At 40.4% G+C, this 20,484-nt stretch overlaps 2 protein-coding genes across 3 annotated transcripts in view; both read left to right on the top strand.

Annotated features, from left to right (window-relative positions):
* The window catches only part of FAM214A (family with sequence similarity 214 member A), a 48,601-nt gene extending 43,613 nt beyond the window's left edge, over window positions 1–4,988 (top strand). The window contains exon 12 of the mRNA XM_017805038.1: window positions 2,803–4,988. Coding sequence (XP_017660527.1) covers window positions 2,803–2,956 — 154 coding nt within the window. The 3' untranslated portion in view covers window positions 2,957–4,988. The remainder of the gene's footprint in view (window positions 1–2,802) is intronic.
* A 2,837-nt stretch (window positions 4,989–7,825) lies between these two features.
* On the top strand, window positions 7,826–19,618 carry ARPP19 (cAMP regulated phosphoprotein 19). Of its 2 annotated transcripts, none has more exons than XM_017805039.1 (3): window positions 7,826–7,986; window positions 12,595–12,717; window positions 16,108–19,618. In XM_017805039.1, exons 1-3 carry the CDS (start codon window positions 7,942–7,944, stop codon window positions 16,276–16,278), a joined length of 339 nt encoding a protein of 112 aa, XP_017660528.1. In that variant the 5' UTR covers window positions 7,826–7,941; the 3' UTR covers window positions 16,279–19,618. The 2 variants fall into 2 exon arrangements, with proteins under 2 accessions (XP_017660528.1, XP_017660529.1); XM_017805040.1 differs by lacking the exon at window positions 7,826–7,986 and adding an exon at window positions 10,173–10,512.
* The last annotated feature ends 866 nt before the right edge of the window (window positions 19,619–20,484 follow it).

Below are 20,484 nucleotides of genomic sequence, written 5' to 3'. Positions count from 1 at the left end.
TTTCTAGGTCACGTTCTGGCACCCTTGTGAAAGGCAGTTAAACAGCCAACCTGCCCACAGCTCAGCGCTTTCCAAGTCCTTAAAGCTTGGTCAACAGCCTTAGTTACTGACACATTGCCAGGAATTGCATGGAGCACAATTGTTGTTGCTTAACAGCTAAACAGGGGTTGTTACTGCAGGCTTAGTGGAGGGTAAGCTTGAAACTGGTTGTTAAAAGTAGTGATTCCTCAAGGAGTTGGGAAAGTTTTTTTTTAAATATTTTCCTTATGCAACATACGATACCTTTATTGGTGGAAGCTGAAGACACCTCCTATTAATGATTTACTAGTTGCTTTTGATCTTTCTGGTCTCTCACCATTTTTCCTTATTTGTATCCTTGTCCTGATGTTTTTCCTTACAGATGTTATAGGTTGTGCTGTATAGTCTTTTCCACTTACAAAACGTGTCTTGTTACATATGTTTTTGTGATCATCCCATTTCTGTGACTTTATTCTCTGTGAATTTTGATGGCCTGTAAAATACATACAGGGGCTTTGTGCTTGTATTTATAATTTCTTCAGTAATATGTATCACTTTCTTTCCTCTGCCAGACTTTCTAGCTCATCTGATATTTTTGTGTTTAAGCCTTCCTATATTTATCTGCTGTTACTCTTCATGGGGCATCATCTGTCAGAGATGGCAGGTTGTGTTGGGGTTTTTTTAATTTCTTTACGCAAAACTACTGGAGCTGCCACAGCTCTGGAGCCAGTCTCATGCTGGCCACTCCATCACCACTTCCCAAGGCTGTAGGTAATGGTTGTCTCTTGATTATTCCAATGTATTTGTTTTATAAAAAGCTACATATCTAAATCCCAATTACTACAGCAAACATGCCTAAAAGCAAAAAATTAGGTGATGGATGCAGAGATGAGAAGAATCCCCTCAACTCTGATGCTGTCTCCCACTTATCCTTCTTCAGTCTTTGTGAAATGTCACACTCAGAAACACCACAGGGAACCATTATCTACTGAGCAAAGCGAGCCTTGCAGGATTATCACCAATAGGAAACAGCAAGCTTCAGAATAATCGCTGATAATTTTTTTGAAAGATCCATGTGTAAAATAGGAATTGAGATCTATTTTATGATGGTGCTTTGATAACTAGATCTATTCTATATGAATTAATTTCAGTCATACTTTCGCTGCAATAGACTTTTCAGTAAAATTTTCCCTTTTAAAATGTCTTATGAGCTACATGCTGAATTAACTGTTTGTGGTGTTCACTCTATACTCTGTCCCTTTCACTCTTCCTTCTTGTGCTCTCCTCCAGAGTCCTCTTTTAAGATATTATCTTCTCCCCTTTGCCTACCAGGTAAAGGGCTTTCACACTGACAGCACTGAGCGAATAAATAGTGATGGATGAGAGCTCTGTGGGAGCCAGTAGGAGTGTTCTGCTGGACCCGGCTGCATTTAATGCCCTTGACAGCTGTATCTGGGAGAACAGACTTTTCCTTTGTCTGGCTGTGGGGATGACTACAGGCTATTCTGCATCACTCCTCTGAACAGAACAGTGGCACAGAACCCATTTCAACAACCTGCCTTCCTCAGACGATGAAACCTTGATGGATCTTCCACAGTTGTCTGTCTTTCTCCTACTTCTCACAATTTCAGTTGGATCATGGAGAGGTTTATTCTAGAGATACTACTTTTGTTTCAATGGTATCAATAAGTAAATGCCTATTAAAAATCTGTGCAGATTGTAATACATGTGGTAATACAGCATGCACTGCTCTCAGCATTTGTAATGGTATCATTTTGTCAGGACAACAGCAGTAGCTTTTCTGTTTCTGTTACAGTAGGAATACATTTCTCCCTTACCATGGCATGGTGGTAGTGGCGTAAAGTTCAGTTGCCCTAAGAAATGGTCCTTGGGCTCTCCTGCCTTTCCTAGTCGAGGGAAGGAAATTAAGGAGTTCTGCCAGATGAAGACTATAGAATACAGTTCTCTGAAATGAGGGAAGGAAATTAAGGAGTTCTGCCAGATGAAGACTATAGAATACAGTTCTCTGAAATGCAGATCTTTTCTCGCTATATACAGTTGTTAAATCTCAGGGAAAGTGGAACTGACACATTCCTGGCAGGTTTGGAGCACCTGAATTAGGCTGTTTAGCTGCAGCATAAAAGATGAATGAGCCTAGGAATTGACCACTGTTTACATTGGTGATTGGGCCAGTGAACTGTAGTGTCTTTGAAATAGCTCCCTATTCTGTGCAGAAAAAATTCTGTCTGCCTGCAGAGATCCCTGTACCTACTCCTTCTCAAGCTGGACTTAAATTTGGTGTGTGGTATAAAGCAGTAGTAGACTTCTTAGTTTTACATTCATAAAGACAGCAATGAAATATGTCTATAAGGTAGCTAGCACTGAAATATATATTTGATATGTATATATTTGAACTTTCCCTCTTCTGTGTGCTTAGGATGCCCCTTTGGCCATCTTCAGGAGTGCTCACGGAAAAGCATTTTTTTCTCAGATTGCTGAGAACTTTAATCATCAACGTACATAACTGCAGTGTGAACTTCACATATTCCATGGCACTTTCAAAGCTGTGCACTGCATTGGTGATTAGGAACAGAACTTTTAAATGTCAAAAGAAACAAAGCAGAATGAAGGCGTTAGGTTATACTTTCTTCTTCCATTTTAACTGACTCATTTCGTTAGTTCAAATGTGTTTTGGCCTTAACGTCTTAAAGGAATGCATTTTATTCAATAATAGCTAAAGATCAAGTTTTGTTTTAGATAATGCAGGTATTTGTATCTTTTCAGGTTCCAGAGTTCTAAATCTGGAAAGATCTACCTCCACAGAGATGTAAGGCTCCTATTCTCTCGGAAATCCATGGAAGTTGATAGCGGCGCTGCATATGAACTCAAATCTTACACTGAATCTCCAACAAATCCTCAGTTTTCACCAAGATGCTAGCAAACAATGGCAAACTAAAGTATTCATTTTACTGTTGATTACTTCTTACAAGCGAAGATTGGTAGAGACAACAGTGTAAAGTTAAGTCTGTAAAGGAAGGAAAATAGCGCTCAAGAGAAAGAAGGTTCTATGTGATCCTGGACCAGTTTTTAAAAGGTTTCTGGAATGAGCTTTGTGTATTCCAAGTAGACTGGAAACATACTTAAATCTAATCTTTTTGTACTGTTTAAAACCACTTCATTGGATGTGTTGCAATAGCAAATTCCCAAGTTAGTTTAGTGTTTACACTTTTTATTTTATTTTTCAGTTATTTAATATTTAATGTTTCATTTAATACTCAAGTGATGTTTGTCTTTAGTGTTCTAATGTAGCATAAATCCTATGTAAAATCATACTATGTATTTTTGGCATTAATATTGAAATCTGAAATATATACAGATGTCTTTAATCTGTGTGCTGTTTTAAGTGATATTCATTTAAGTTATTGAAAATGGGGACAACAGGTGAATTTCCATGACATTTCATACTATGCAAGCATTTAACTGCTTTTTTCTCTTTAATGGTATCCGTTTCCATTTTTTCTCATATACAGATTTAATAACACTTGTGACCATAGTGCAGATTGTTTATTTACTTACTCATGCATTCGGATCATTAATTCAATTCACATTTTGCTCCCTCAATTTCTTTTATTTCCTTAAGGGCCATTTTAATTTTGCTTTCTGTTACTAGTTTTTCTCACATAAAATTAACGCCCTCCCCCATTTGATTTCTCAGATTGTGTTAAAGGATGTACTGTGCGAACAAATTAGTATTTATATCTTAAATATATGCAAGAGCTATGAAACTTGTACTTTTTGTTTTATTTTTAGATGAGAAGGATCTTCATGTAATCCTAAATATTTTTCATAGGTCAATTCCATGTAAGCCACTAGGTGGCCATAGGAAGTTTTACTAGCAATGCTACACTGGGCATATGAATATTTTCCGATACGTATGTGTATTCCTAAAAGAAAACACAGTCAGATGAACAGTTTATGCTAAGTGTTTAACTGTGTAACTGAGAGAAATAAAGTTAGAAGCATTTGATTATATTTGAGGTATATATTTAATAATGAAAATGAAGCTTTATGATGTTTGCTGAAGATCTGAGTTTCTCAACCGTCTCACCTTGATTTATATGTTTTTCTTTGCATTGCTGTAGGTTTTTAGAGTGTCAGTAATATGAAAGGTGACCTTCGTATTTGAGAGTTATCTGATGAAGACTCTGGAGAAAGAAAGAATGAATGTGCATCTTGTATATTCAGCACTGCCCTTAGATGAGAGAAGTCAGTGTATCGTGAAATCTCCAGGAAGTCTGCCAGGGATTGTAAGGGAGACTGGACTTTCCAGATGATGCTTATCAACTATCTTGTATATGCAAATGCCTGCTGCTACAAAAGGGCAAAGCTCAGATATTAGAGTTTGTTCCCCACTTAAACAGTATCTTCCCCTCAGGTTACACCAGGTTTTCAAAGGTTACCTATCATTTATTTCATAAAGGCTTGGGGAAAACTCTACAGGAAGACATTGCTTCCAGTTTGTAGTCATTTCTGTGCCCTTTAAAATTGAGAAAAGGTTTCTTTTGCTAGCAGAAGAGTCAAATGCAACTGCAGTTGTACTGTGTGCAGAACTAGAGTCTGGACTAGTATATCAAGAGTGTGTCCTAGTTCCTGTGTAGCTGCTATTGAGTCATAAGCAAACAACATATCCTCAAAGTACTTGTGTCATGGTGCACAGCTGCTTGCATACTTGATGAGAAAAGGACACACTTCTAATGAAAAGTCACCATTCCCCTCTAGTAGATTAACCTTTTATTTTACACTGACATTATGCAATGTTTGTATCTTGATAACCTTATTTAAATAGACTTCTTCAAGCCATCTCCCTTCAGAGTAATATATAAATTTGCTTTGAACAGCAAAGAAGTGTGAATTTTGAATATGTTGTTACTAAAAGTCATGTCTAGGAAATAAATTTGTATTGACTTAAATAGTCAAACTACACTTAGTCCCTATATGGATTTGGAATGAAAGTTACCTTAGATTATCTGAGAACATCTTTGATTTTACTGAGTCATTCTCCATTTACAGCATGATCTGAGTAAAAACTTTCCATTAAGGACACACCTGGAGAAAGGCTGAATGCTCATAAACTATTAACTAAATTCCACATGACCTTCTATGCACAGGCTAAGAAATGAGACTAGACTAATTTTTGAGAAGTCACAGACTCTTTACTCAGTCAAATACTACTTGACCTTTTCACTATAAGCAAAGAAAGCAATTTAGTTCTTGTATCTCCCTTCTCAGCCTTTTTTTCTTTATCTAAGACAACCCCAGCCTGTTCAGTCAGCCTTGCCTCGTAGATTTCATTTTCTGCACCTCTCATCATTCTGGCTTTCTTCTTTTGGTCTGAATCAATCTTGAAGTGTCTGAGGCTGGACAGAGCACCCGAAGCAGAGCCTCTCTGTGCCAATCAGACTGGAAGAATTGGTTGGTAAGTCTTATGAATTAAAGTCCTCTTCATACATCCCATTGTAATGTGTGGTTTTTCAGTATCCGAGGATGCCAACTTGCATTCATCTTGTTACCCCGTATAAGAGGTGTCCTACCTGCTATTCTCCATATAGTATCTCTCCTTATGAAACTTTGTTCTCTTACTACCCAAGATTTTATATACTAAACACAGCATTGCCATTGGAACAATTGATAGCCGTTTCCAACAAAGCTTGCATCCACCACATTAAAGTTTCATCATTAAGTTTCCCTAATTTGCATGGGGAAGTGTCAGAGATTATAGTTTTTTACTAGCTGCCTTGATCAGGCCAGACTGAACAAAAAGAAACATTAAACCCATTGTTTTTTGTAAGGTTTGTTCAGGAATTTTCAGTAATGTTTCTGTGCCCCCTTGTCTTCATGATCTGCTTTAGATACACATCCTTAAAAAACTGACCTAGTTTCTGTAGGCTTTCTTGTATTTGAGGACATTGAAGAACTTGGGCTTTTCCTGAGGTTCTGAATTTACTTCCCATCCTTCCTCTGCGTTGTAGAGTTTGTTCCCTTAAAGAAAAAATTTCATTAAGGAACTGCTGAATCCTCAAAACTGTGTTTTCCCTCAAATTAATTTCCTATGAGAATTGAAAGAAATTCCTGAAGTTTCCAATTCTTGTCCACTGTCACTGCTTTGTTGTTCTGCTTCCTTTCAAAATCTATGAACTTTATCCTTTCTATGATCATTTTTCCATGTTGCTCTGTTTTTTACACCTTCAGACCATTTCTCCCTGGTTTTGCTAGAAGGAAATGTGGCACACCCACTACTATCATGGCTTTTTCTGTCATAAGGCAAACAACACTAGTGTGTTCTGTGATTTTTGCTGTGCTATCGACCAGCAGTATCCCTTTCTGAATGAGGGATATGCACATTCCTTGGCTTCCTCGTAACTACACAATCCGGCTCTTTGAACAAGTCTCTGTTGCACAAGAAACCCACTTCCAATTACTGGTTTGTGGGGCTTTCAGTACAATTTGACTGCTTCTGTTTTGATAGATTTTTCTGACTTGTCTCCTGTGGCCTTCCCGACCATAATCCCACAAAGCCTGTCCTTGCTTGTCCTTTCTGAGCTGTGCTCCAGCGGGTTCTCCACACCTGGCAGGGTCTGCAGGTGGGACTTCTGAGCCAGAGGGCATGTGGAATGTGGGGATACGCAGTGGTGGCAGAGCTGGAGGTCAGCATTATGGGAAAGTGGTGAAAGATGGTAGGGAAAGACCTTTTGTATAGCAGAAGTGGGAGCACACATGCATTTAACTACTAAGTAAAAGCCATACCTGCCATTCACATAATCCCTGTATTTGGGATCTCCAAAGATTTATTAACAGTGAGCTGTTTAAAACCCTCCTTTATGCTCTTAAAGAGAGTCCAGGGGAGGTTATTGTTCAGCCAAGAAGAAGACAGGGGAAAGTAGATAGGGAGGGGAAAAAATACCCTGTGTAACGTGATACTGTGCTGTTAAGAAGTTCCAATGGACCAAGACCTTCTATCCTGCCAGCTGTGTCTGGGATTCAGGAGATCCTCGAATAATGCTGCTGAGGACTCGGCTCCTCATGTTTTCATCACCAAAAGTAGCCATTTTAGTCAAGCAGCATAGGTCTTTTTTTCCCTTGACCTCGATGCTGGGCCGGGGACGCCACAGGGGCGAGGTGTGGGTGATGAGGTGGTGGTGAGGTGGGGCCGCTCTCTCCAGTGAGAGGACCAGAGGAAATGGCCTGAAACTGACGTTGGGGAGATGCAAATTAGATATTGTAAAGACAGAGGGGATTCAAGTCAGATATTATAACGACTTTTTTCCCTGTTAGGGTGGTCAGGGATTGAACGGGCAGCCGAGGGAGGTGGTGGAGTCACCCTCTCTGGAGGTCTGGATGTGGCGCCGGGGGATGTGGTTTAGTGTTTACAGAGGCATTGTGGGACTGGATGATCCTAAAGGCCTCTTCCAACCTTGATGAATCTATGGTTTTATTATTCTAACAGGGGTGGGGCACCGGCGCCGTGCGGCCGAGCTTCCACCTCTGAAAGCCGCCTCACGCTGCCCGGCAGAGCCCGGTCGATCCCGGCACCCCCAGGGCAGCAGCAGGGCGTTCCCCGCCGGAGCCCGGCCGGTCCCGACGCAGCCCTGGCTCAGTCCCTACACGGTGCCTCGGGCGGGCTCGACCTCGAACCCGCGGCCCCGGACGTGACGCGCGGGGGCGGAGGCGGGTCCCACTCCCGCGCGCGCGGGGGCCGAGGCGGAGGAAGTGTGACCCCGCCGGCGCGCCGTCCCGCGCGCGCGCCGCCATCTTGTGCGGGAGGAGGAGGCGGCAGCAGCAGCAGCGCCGCGGAGGAGCCGCGGCCGCGCCTCCCGCCCGCCCCCGTCCCTCCTGCCCAGCCCCGCCGTCCCCTGCCGCGGCGCCATGTCTGCCGAGAGCCCCGAGCCCGCCTCGGCCGAGGAGCAGAAGGTGGGTGGCCGGGCCGAGGGGCACAAGGGAGCCCCGCGGGGCTCCTCCCGCCTCCATCGGCGCGCCCGGGCCTCTCCCCCCCCACCCCCGGCGCGGGGAGCCCCGCGGGCCGTCCCGCGTCACGGTCCGGCCGCCCCGCACAGCACCGGCTGCCCCAGGCCCGCCGCCGCCGCGCAGCAGGGCCCGGGCGGTCTCCCCGGGCAGTGTGGGCCCCGCCGAGGCGGGGGGGCCGCTCCACCATGTTGGCGTTCCCGCTCGGCCCGCGGGCCTACACGGGCCGATGGCCTTTCCCGTTCGTTCCCCGCCCCGGCCTCGCTCCCCTCGGGTGCCCCGCGGGCCGCGCCACCCGGCGCGGTGGGTTTGGGCTCAGTCGCAGCGGCGGGAGGGAGAGCAGCGGGAATCCGGGAGCTAAACGTTTAGAAAACGTTTAGCTTTTAATATGAGCTGTTTAAGAGGAGAAAAACCCAAAACACAACGAGCGTGGCCTGTGCTAGTTACACCTTTTATAAAGAATGGCTGGCTGGGCTATCTTAGGGTATCCCTGTTATGTCATCTCTGTCGGTAATAATCGTATCGTTTCTTAAGTGGGATTCGGCCTTAGGGATGACTGTGCTGTGACTTTAAGAAGCCGTTTGTTTTTCAGTCTTGTCATTGCCGTGTGAGCCCAGTCGCAATCCCCACGGCTATTTCCGATCGGGAGAAGTTACGAAACACAAGTACTGCTTTGAAGGGCGCTAAAAGAAAAAAAAAACAAAAAAACTTAATCTACTTCAGATGTCAGGTTTTTGTTTAATAATTTACAGTTTGTAATATGAGTTAGTCGTACAGGTGGAGCTTTGGGGGTTAATCCGGAAGGATACCTTCTCAATAGGTGCAGTAATCAGAACCAGCTGCTTTGGCAGGGCTGTAATCTCCTCTTAAATAGGTGTGTTCTGCAGCGTGACTTAACGCTCATGCCAGGTAGGCTGCTGGGGGATACTGTTCCTGTTCAAAGCCTATAAAAATAAGTCCCTGGCCTATGCAGCACTCCTAGAATAGCTCTGTAATAAGAGCATAGTTAAATATGTGGTAGCAAGTTTATTGTGATGCCTTCTAGTGTGTTCTGATGAAGTCGGGTGATTGTGGCCAGTTCTGCTAGCGAAGTTTCAGGCTAAGTCTTGAAATGCAGTGTTTGGAAAAATTATATGAGAGACAGGAGTTTCTTATTGGTCTGCCGACTTAGTTTTAATCTGGTAAGGTGTTCAAGAAAAATTATATAATATGAATAAAATAAAACTCTTGTGTTCTGTGAGATTATGTCCTGGTGTGGCATCAGTGCCATTATGACATTGCAATATTAACTTCCACTAAAACTGTTGGTCTGGGTGGGCAGAATTGAACATTTAATGCTTACCTCTGAAATACTTACATAAACAGCCCATTTTGCAGTACTTATTTATATGTATGCTTAAAAAAGATGACACCCCTAAATGAACTTTGAGGCAGCACTTTCATGATCACAGGCTCTTTTCTAACCTTTTCTAATGTGCTGTAAGAAGCTTGTGCATGTGCTGAGTGAGAAAGGTTTTGAACTATAGAGTGATGAAAATTGAAAATTGGCCAAGGACCAGCGTTTCCTGTTCTTGGTGTGAAAACTCAGGACAGTGGCAGGGGGAAGTTCAGAAACAAAGAAACTTCAGGCGTAGGACAATATATGCTTGGGTGACTGACTCTTTTTGCCTTAAAAGCCTGTATTTTTCAGGAAGCTGTTAAAGGTGGTGCATTTTGTTGCTGAACTGGCTTTTGCCACATCAGTTTGCTGGAGGGTTGGGCTGTTTTCCCATTTTCTGCTTTGCATTTTGTCTAATGTCCTCTGTTAAAGAGGATGAGCTGTTCATACCACAGTTATAAAAGGCTGATGGCTCCTTTTTTAGCTATGCAGTTCAGTAGTCCACCAGATATGTAACTTTATGCTGCTAGTACCTCTCTAAAAGCAAAATCTATCTTTAAATGAGTTAGGTAACTACAGCCTTCCTGGTAGAGCATTTTAATGACTTCATGAGCTGTGTCAGATTCCTGTAGAGAACTAAAATTATAACTTTTGTGTGGTTGTCACTAGGAAGAAGAGCATGGTATATCTTGATTTCCGCCCACTTCCCAATCATTTGTTAGTCACTTGGTTGTTGCTTCTGTAACTCAGGGGAGAATGTTCTAAATGTAGGAGTGGCTTGGGTTAAAGTCTTTGTGGCTCAGCAACACATCTCCAGGAGTGCTCAGTACCATCTAGTCCACAGAAGAATATAAGACCAGGATGTGCAGGCAGTGATCTTCCCAAGAAAACGCTCCAAGGTCTCAGCAGTCTGGAGTTTAGAAGCCTTCTGAGCGGCGAATGAACACATCAAATTGCTTTCTGAATCCATCTAAATTCTTGACACCCCCTGTATCCTTCAGCAAGGAGTTCTGCAGCTTAACTATATTTTACGTGGAGATCTGTTGTCTTAAGTTGAACCTGCCTTCAGCTGGTTTTGTTTGACACCCCAAGTCACGGTATTAAAATTCTTTAATTCGTCTTCCATAGTTTTTTGAGCCTTAGTTGTTTTTGGTCATCAAGAGTAATAGACTGTGGTCTGTATCCTTTTGAGCTGCATTGATGCGTAACACAGTGTTTTGTGTTTGGATTGCCTGCTGTGCGATAATTTGTCAGCCCTGTGAGTTTGCATAAATGTCTCCTTTGATGAACCATGAATGCATATTTATATAAGCTGTTTATTGTTGGTCCGGTGTTCTTAAAAAATATCTTATTTTAGTGGCAAAATATTCCCCCTCAAATGCTTTGTTGGCTCAGCAGCAAGGACCCAGTGATTCAGCATTAGATGTTGAGTGTGTTGAGCTGAAAAGATTACTTTTGAGAAAATCCAGTCTCTGTCGGCATGTTAATGAACCACAATAGGAATAACAGCAGTTGAATGATCTATAACGCATGAAAACTGTGGACTTGGCTAGTATGGCATTATATGGTGAGAAATGGTGTAGTTTTATGTTCAGTAGAATCAGGGGAACTTTGCCCTTTATTTGTATTTGTATTTTGCATTGTATTGCCCAGCTGCATTTTGATCTAATAAAAAGCACTGCTGCCTGTCATCGTAGAAGTTTCTCTTAACCTGTTATGGGAATTTCTGTCTTTCCTTGGGAGAGCTGTTGATTCAGGTTCCTGCTGTATTGTGCAAAGCTGTCCTTGAGATGTCTTGGCCTAACGGAGGAACAAGACAATGTTATATTTTAAATCTGTTGTTATAATCTTTGTTTCTGAGGCTTCTTACCAGAAAGATATTGAATATTATACAACTTGGAGCTTTTTTTAAGAGAGATAGGAGAGCACCTAGGATAGGCGAGTGTGGTGGCCCCAGTTCTTTGGCAGTTCTCGCTTAAGTAGCTCCCAGCTCCTTGTGTTCCTCTGTCCTCACTGCTGCTGTGCTAACATACCTGTTTGTGTAGCTGCTTGGTGATCCAGACTGTGGAAATGGATCCAAATAAAACAGCCCAACAAGGGGAGAAGGGGAAAAAAAAAGATGAATGGTTATTTTTCTGTTGAATTAGTTTCTTTAACCCATTACTGGGGAGTACAGGCAGTCATGCTGATTGATGCAATGCAAAGGATGATGACAGGCATGGAAAAGAGTGTGAAGGGGCTGCCTAAGCAGCTCTAAGTGGATATGAAACCTTAGTCACATATGAATGAGGCTCTCCTGATTTCAATGGCAATTCTTATTTCCTACCTAAAAGTCTTCTTGTGACTTCACATGATAATTCCAACACTACAGCAGTCAGTGCAAATCATTATATATTTTCCCTGAACTAGCAATGGTTTGCGTTAAAAAAAAATAAATGGCCATGGCCAAATACTGGAAAGAGCAAAACAAGAATTTTGATTGAAAGATATTTTAGAAATGATCCAGTAGAATAAATCATAGTTCATACATCAAATTGCTACGTGGACAGGAACAGATGAGTGTAAAGTAGAGGTCAGTGAACAAATTGCAGTTTTGCCAAATAAGTATCTTTAAATTATTATTTTGAGCATCCATATTTTACAGTGTACTCATAAAACAGACATTTTATTTTACACAAATGCACTGTCCAACTGTCTTCATCCTCATAATTTTAGGATAATTGTAGACATATATAGAGAAACACAGTATTGCTATTAATGTGACAGCAGGTGTGGTTTGGGGGGCTTTTACAGTGGATATCAACACAGTACAGTTAGAGCAGCCACACAGATCAGCGTGGCAATGAAACAGGGACATTTGGAAAAAAAAAAGCATTCAGCATTTGTTCTTAGTGGAATCCTTGTTTTGGCAAAAAAAAATTAGTTTTGTTTGAGAGTTTTTCTTTTTCAAAATGGAACAATACAAATTTAGAATAGACCGTTTTTCTTTGAGAGGGAAATGTGCACATCTCCAGGAGGAGTAGCTAAGATGGGAGGCTGAACTCCTACAGTTGCTGTCAGGATTTGAGAGATGCCTCACTTGGTAGCAGCAGTGGGCATGTGGGTGTATTACCTGCAGAGGTATTCTGCATAAATATACATTGTTGTATATTTAATTTACAGTATCTCTTGTCTTTCAGGAAATGGAGGATAAGGTGATCAGTCCAGAAAAAGCTGAAGAAGCAAAATTGAAAGCAAGATATCCTCATCTGGGCCAGAAGCCAGGAGGCTCAGACTTCTTGAGGAAGAGGCTTCAAAAAGGAGTGAGTTCTTTTTTGTCTATAGGGTGTGGACAAAAAATGCCAAGATTTATATGTCTCGTTGATTTTTTTCCTCTCCACAGGCTTTTGTGTGGTAAGAACTTTAAATTTTAAGAAAGCACAAGGAAGAGAAATTTGTTTCTGCAAAAGGAATGCTGAGTTGGCAGGATAGATGTTTACAGCGTCAGGGGCTCAAACACACTTGTTATAAAAAATTAAATTTAGAAGCTGCGGTGATAGACCTAATAAAAAACATTACAGCAAACACCAAGGGTTAGAACCTTATCCCTATTTTGTAGGGATTTTATCTCGCCCGTTCTTGTGACCCCAAAATGTATGTTCACTCCTTTTATCCGTGTTTTTAGCACATGAAAGTTTAGCGTCTGCTCTTGGACCAGGCATCACCTGACATCAGTGGTTTGAAAATGGTGGTATAGTTCTGGATATACACCCTGACCAAAAAATAGTGAGAGAAGAATGAAGAGTGAGTTAATATTTCAGTACCGTTCCACATCTAACCAGTGTCTCTTTATTTTTTTAGTTATTCAGCTGTTTATTTTTTTAGTTTAATTATTCATAAAGTGATTATGTAATGCCTTTCAGGCATGCTAGAACTCTGTTCTTGGAATAATCCTGGTATGTCACTACTTCTGATGGTGCTTTCATTGCTGTCACACTTGTTTTTTTTGCTATTGTCTAGGCCCTTTCAGTACACGCAGTGTTTCCAAGTATAAATCCTTCGCAAACCAGCTGCTGGAGTTCAGTGCTGATCTAGTTCTATGCTGTTTGGTAACATCTCCTGGGAATGTTTACCGTTGGCAGGTTTTTTGGATAATCTTTCTCTCATAAGCTGGAGCTTATGCAGCATAGTTAATGGCTGCTGGGCATGGGCAGGTGGGAGATGAGGTGACTCCCTCTGAGTTACGTGGGTCAAAGGCAGCCTAAATGACACTCCATTTGGTTCAGTGTATGTATAGACACAGGAGGGACAGGTAAGTGTGGATTGTGGTGATAATTCAGGAAAACAGACCAGCATTCACTCACCAAGGATTGATAGCCATAAAGGAATTATGACCTCTTGCACTTGGTGCAAATGTGAGAAAAACTCTCCACCAGCAATAACAACCTGTACAAATCTTCATCTTGATTATACACTGTGGAATGTAAAGGCTGTTGCAACATGTACTTTCAAATTTGAGCAGAGGCAGATCAATGGCCATCTTAATTGGCTTTTGCTACTTTGATGAAAGATGGCATAAAATTATGGATTCCAATTCTTAATATGTCTCCTTCAGTTCCTGATGTGGTGATAATAACTTTCTTCCATTTTGTTTTCTGTTATTTCTGTTTATGGGCTCAGTGTCTTAAATGAGGAGGCATCTTTACTTGATACAGGTCCTGGTGTACTTCAGGCTGCCTGCATTGATGAAGTTTAAAATAGGGTGAGGGTAGTGAGTGTGCTTTCAGATAGTGTTTGTGACACAAAGACAGACACTGTCAGTTTGAAAGGGATGATCAAACACGGGCCATCTGTGAGAAGCTAGAATAAATCAGGAAAATACAGGAATGAGTTGAAGGAAGAAAAGGACCAATATGCTAATGCATGAAAGATGGTAGGTTTTCTCAGATATTCTTGTAAATGTATATGGGCAGCTGTAGCCCAAATCATCTTCAATTTGGCAACTAGGACACACTCTGCCAGTTCATATTTGCTGTCCAGAAATGTTCTGCCTTGTGTGCACACACCATTATTAGCACACTTTCTCCAGAATAATGGTAGACGAGAACAATGTTCCACCATGCTCCTGTGGAGGGATTCTATTTGGAACTCTTACATGGACAGAAATAGATCTGTTAACAGCTGCAACACATCTAAAGATTGAGTGATTCTGTTATTACCTAATTGCTGTTTAAAAGTTTCTTTTGGTTGCCTCAGTTTTGAAGGGCAAAATGTGAAAGCCTTTTTCCAAATCAGATTATGTTCTAACTTGAGGTGTAGGCTGCAGGTGTAGCGCTAGAACATTGTTGTGTGAACAGGGATTACACCATCAAAAAGATTGAATTGGGAATAAAACTGAATTTTTGAATAAAAGTGTGTGATTCAGATGTTTTACTGACTGCATGGGAGAAAGAGATTTGGTAACTTTAAGGCTCTGACGGGGAATATTTAAAGCCACTTTCGGGAGGCCTTGCCTGAGCAACCTCCTCCCCTTTTGGTAAAGGCCTGTTAAATCAAGTGTTCACATTACTTCTGTCTAACAACTGCTACTACTGAACATTTTGCAGCTGGTTAATACTGCTGCAGAATAAAGAGTGTGGTAATAGTATGCTGCCTGGAAGCACTTAAACATAGCAGGTAGTGATGGCTCTTCTTCAGCTGACTGAGGACTAAGCCTATACAAAGCTGACTGGGGGGCCTTCTCTTCAGAGATGATTGTGATTGTAACCAACAGTTAGTGGTGTGAATCTTAATACTGATTCTAATTTTTTTTGGCCTCTCATGAAATCTGTTCCAGGTCATGGGTTACAAGTGCCTAAATGGTAAACCTCATGGTAAGATGTAAAAAAATACAACTTTTCCTGCAAGATGTGTCAGTGAGCAGTTGAAGACTTGATGCAGAGCTTGGATGAAATTCCATGCCTCATCTTACCATGATGTGGATAAATAAGTAATTTGGCCTTAACATGCATAGATAACTTAATATTTTGAGAAATCTGACAACTCTTAAAAGGTAATGCTAATAAAAATTTGCTGGTGGATTAAGGAACACTGTTTTAGAAATTCAAACTTAATTTACTTTTGTATTAAGCCCTGGAATGTGGGGTAAGAATTTCCTTCACACAGTGCTTTTCAGAAAGACTGTATTGTAGATTTGACTTTGCTAAATAATTGGTTTGGGAATTTTAGGGATTATAGTTTCACTGCTTTAGTGTATGCAGAAAACTGGTTTTCTTGTTATCACGCAGTTTCCTGCTACTTTCATCTTCTGATATGATAGAGCAGGCTCTGTTCTCCAGCTTTACTTCATGCATTGTTTGGTTATTCTCTGTAGCAGAACTTGTTCACTGCAACAAAGTTTGTAAACCCCAAGGTTTCAATTGTCAAAGACGAACTTTTGGGAAAACTAAGGCAAGAATAATGTTCATGTATGGTGTGAGTTTAATGGCATATATAGAACCTTAACTGTATATTTACCTGATGTTAAGAGTTTAGCTGTCTGTGCTTAATAATCTTGATCATATTTTTTTTTAATTGACATAGAGCCACTTGATGAATTGGGGAGGTTTTATAATTGTTTTCAAAATTAAAACTACCTATTGAATGATGTAATTCAGTGTATACATGTCATAAGATTTCAGGATTTTAAATATATGTATGCTTTTGTCTTCTAGCAAAAATACTTTGATTCTGGTGATTACAACATGGCTAAAGCAAAGATGAAGAATAAGCAACTGCCTACTGCAGCTCCTGACAAGACAGAAGTCACTGGTGACCATATTCCTACTCCACAGGATCTTCCACAGCGGAAACCATCTCTCGTTGCTAGCAAGCTGGCTGGCTGACGAGAACAGCTGAACTGCATGATTATTCTCATTCCTGTTATTTCTCCTTAATAGTTATTTCTCACCCTCACATCACCCTTTTTCTTTCTTACACTAAGTCATGAGACTGACAGCTTTGCAGGTAGCGATAGCATGTGCTGCTATTGTAAGGGAATACTGTTAAGAGTAAAATGTAGTATTTGGACTAGTTGAGAACAATGCACTGATTAAAAAGGACAAGTTTGGTTAGAGCAATGTAATCTACTTGAAAATGTACATATTGCCCATTTCCTAGTGTAGGACTGGTTCCAGCAAGTGACATCGCAAGTTTTACAAATTCTAATGTTTCTGCTTTTGTTATTTCATCTTAATTACAGCATATTTGTATTTAATATAACCTCCAGTTGTGTTGGGTTTTTCTTCCGTGTTTGGGTTTGTTGTCTAAAATAGAGGTTTAGACCACAAGTTGCTAGATGGTAAAGCATGTACAAAAACAAAGACAGGGCTCTGATTGAATTTTGTTTCTGCTTTTGAACTTGAACGGCCTTAAACCTGTTTCAGCTTTAACAATAGAGTTTTTACTTGGGCAATATTTGCCCATTCTGGTGTAACTCTTGTGAACCTAGTGCTTATTGACAACTGCCTGTTGAAGCTGGTATTCTTTTCAGTTCCGTAGCTTAGGACACACTTTTGTTGAAGATGTGAATGAAGTGTGCATGTGCATAGACTGTTGAATTCACTCTTGTGCCATTTTTTGTAAATACAATAGTTTTGCACAACCTTTTGCAAACGTCTATTAGTTTTACATTTTAAAAAGCAGATAATGTGCCAATCAAAGCACAAGTGATTCTGTATCTTTCAAAGTCTTGTCCTGAAACTAAGAGCCCAGAATCTTGCTACTGAAAGTAAAAATTGTGTACCTGAAATTTGTGAAACACATTGACACTTGACTCAACCTTATGCTTTTGCAGTTCTAAATTTTGTTTTGCAACGATATCCAGCATTCAGATATAAATCTGGAATTTGTACCTATATTTGCAGGCAAGTGCCCTTTTTGTTCAGCAGCTGTTTAAGCTTTAAAAGCTGAAATGTTCTGTCTGATGACATGGAATATGGCTAAATGTACTGTTCTAGAGAGTTCCCTGTGTGACAAACATCACATCTAGGCTCACTGACGTTTGATATGCAGTTGTGTTTGGGCTATTTTAGACTTCGGGAAGCAGAAGGGTGTAATTCCTTTTTTCTTGGACTCCTGAGGACGTAATAAACTGTCTCCTTTTCTCTTTATTATACAGCAGCCCCTCATTGGCTTTGGGGAAACAAATACCTGGAAATAGTATTTCTGTAATGACCTAGTGAGAAATAGGTAACTTTTCATATCAGAAAATAGGAATGAACTCCTGTTCAGGTTTATGATGCAGATTGTAAGTACTAGATAGACAAAATACATAGCTGATATTAGACAGGTGACTTGATGCATTTAAAAGCATGTTAGTTCAATGAAATCAGAATATTAAAAGCGCAGTATGATCCATAATGTAATTGATTTTCATGTAGGTAGTCACAGCCTTCATGTTCTTTGGGAGAACCAGAAACTCTTTAAAAAGACCGGTTTGCTGAATACCTTTTTCTTTAAATAAATAGTCCTGAAACAGCCTATTAAAAATAAAGAAACAGTGTAGGTATGATAAGAGAAACACTCTTAAAGATGCATGTTTTTAGAATCTTGTACTTTGTGTTGACTTATTCAGAAAGGTCTTGGAGTATAAAGGACTGCTAGTCAAAAACAATGCTGGCCCATATCTTCTGCAATGCTCTCTCTAAAGGCAAAGATAAAATGGCCAAGAGAAAATGAATAGTCTTTATTTGGTCCGGTTTTGATCAGAAAATATCAGTGTCTGCATAATGTCTTTGATTCAGAAAAGTAATTCCAGAGAATTTCAGAATTGCTAAACTGATTCCTTTCTGTATTGCCCTTTTCTAGTAATTACATGGGCTCTGTCAGGCCTGTCCTTATTCCTTATCCTCCACTAGTACTATAAAAAAATTGTGATTTTTAAAGAACAGATTGAAGAAATGGACCTACTGCTTTGAGAAATGAGGCTGGAAGAATGACAGGGAAACTGGAAATACTGAAGCAAGCTACTTTTTAAAGATGTTTATTCTAATGTCAAAATCCCTCTTTATTTTTCTATGCATAAATGAAATTGAAACTTAATGATAGGACTGGGCCTGAAACAAATGTTGAACAACTTAAGGTGACTTGCTGTGTATTGTCTGGTGCCACTACTCTGTAGCTCCCGTAAGGTGAGTTTTCTTGATGTTTGGGAAGGTTTAAAAAGATAGCCATTTAAATTTAAACATTCCACTCACTCAGCTGTGACTCAGCTTGTCCTGCTGGTTGGACAACACAAGCTCTTCCGATGCTCACTCGGTGACTTGGAGTTCTTAGGATTACCACAAATTCAGCTATGAACATATTATCCATGTGTATATTTGAAGTACTGTAATACTAACTAGGTCAGTGACTGATTATGAGCCTTCACATCTGACAGACCTCAGCAGCAGGCACAGCTATTTTGATTCCATACACTGTATAAAAATTAAAGTCCAATAATCACTTAACAGTAAATCAAACATGACTGCAAATCGATGCTTACTTTCAGCTTACTCCAGCAAGATTAACTCAGCTATCCAAACTGATGTACATAATGTATTATATGAGTTTTACCATTTGATAATTGCCTTTTTCAAAGAAAACCTGTCCACACTGTAGACTGGCAGTCCCTTTCATATCTTGCCTTTAAAGATAGACAGTGTTTAGTTGTTAGAGTAGTACTCATGTAGACTTATAATAGCAGCTAGCACCAACATTTTATTTGAGATAGTTAAGTGAATTAATTACAACTTCACAGATATGTCCCCAAATCTGTAACACCAAAGGCTTCCCTCTCATTGTTCTTGGTGTAGTAGGACAGTGTTTGTGTAAAGGCCACAGGAGTACATTTTGTTGGACATATTTACACCCAGTCAAGATGTTAAGGTGATAAAAATGTCAATTGTTCTTTACAAACTTACACATTGTATAGTATACAGAATAAATTGATTTACTTAGTTTTTATTGCAACGTGGAGGTTTGTCTCATCTTTACTGTGGTTTCCTAAACAATACTGGATACTTCGGTATTCTCTATGGAAAACTTCTAAAGCCTAAATCTTGCTACTCTGTATCATTAAAAATATGACTGGGCTTTGGTTTCTAGTATGTTAGACTACAGAATTACTTTAATGTAATCACATTTATATATATTTCAGTGCTTATTTTTCTAATAAGGCAATTAAAGCTTATTGTTTGAAAACTCCGTAACAGATGATTGTTTTGGTCCCTTGCAGTGAGTGAAGGGGATGTCTGGGAAGTAGCTTGGCATATAGAAGTTTGCACTGTTGCTATGGACAGTTGGCCTAAATATGGCAACACTTCCAGAAATCAAAATGCTGGAAAAAGTCCAACTAATTTCATAGTTATCCTGTGACTTAGGTGCTGATGTTTGCGTAGCTCCAAGACCCGTGTGTTGTATTTGCACAGTGAGCTCAGTCACCAAGGTTATAGTAATGCCCTCTCTGCTCTGCATACCTGCATGGCACATGATTTTTTCTCTCCCTACATATCTGTTGCATTACATTTCAGAGCTCTTTACCGTTCAACCAGTTTTCTACAGCTAAAAGCTCCAGGCCTAGTCCTTGTAGTGTGAGAATATGAGAAAGGGTAGGAGAACGATTTTAGCCTGTAAATCCCTCGGCTTTGTCTGTCTTGCCGGTGAAAGGCACGTGGAGTTAAACTGATGGTCAGTGTTGAATATACAGTGCTTTTCTGAAGGAGTGGGTAGGCCCGTGCACTGGCCAGGCACTAAATGTTATTGCTGTGCCTTTAATGATTTCCCTTTTTGTTTGGCAAAGAGAGAACTCGCTGCTCACTTGCGGAACAGTGACAACAGAATAGGAAGTCCTGTGTGAGAAGGGAATTTTTCTGCCACAGTTTAACAGATCATGGATGTGAACAGACCACAGATGTAAGAAAAGAGATAGGACAGATGCTTTGTAATTTTTTTCTGAAAAAAAATTACATAAAAATTCAGTGTAAAATTCTGCATGTGGACTGTGTCAGCTGCATCAACTATACATTGTCATCTGGCATATCCGATATATTTTCTCCAAAAAAAATGCCATC

The sequence above is a fragment of the Lepidothrix coronata genome, unplaced genomic scaffold (genome assembly GCF_001604755.1).
Source record: "Lepidothrix coronata isolate B3197 unplaced genomic scaffold, Lepidothrix_coronata-1.0 Scaffold11, whole genome shotgun sequence".
In the NCBI taxonomy this organism is placed as follows: Eukaryota; Metazoa; Chordata; class Aves; order Passeriformes; family Pipridae; genus Lepidothrix; species Lepidothrix coronata.
Note: the sequence above shows the minus strand (reverse complement) of the source record. Positions and strands in the feature narration are given on the sequence as shown.

What these genes read in the sequence shown, in the direction of transcription:
- ARPP19 (XM_017805039.1), top strand. Translation starts at nt 7,942, where the DNA reads ATGTCTGCCGAGAGCCCCGAGCCCGCCTCGGCCGAGGAGCAGAAG. An exon ending in CCTCGGCCGAGGAGCAGAAG is followed by an intron (nt 7,987 to 12,594) that starts GTGGGTGGCCGG and finishes CTTGTCTTTCAG; the next exon opens with GAAATGGAGGATAAGGTGAT. An exon ending in GGAAGAGGCTTCAAAAAGGA is followed by an intron (nt 12,718 to 16,107) that starts GTGAGTTCTTTT and finishes TTTGTCTTCTAG; the next exon opens with CAAAAATACTTTGATTCTGG.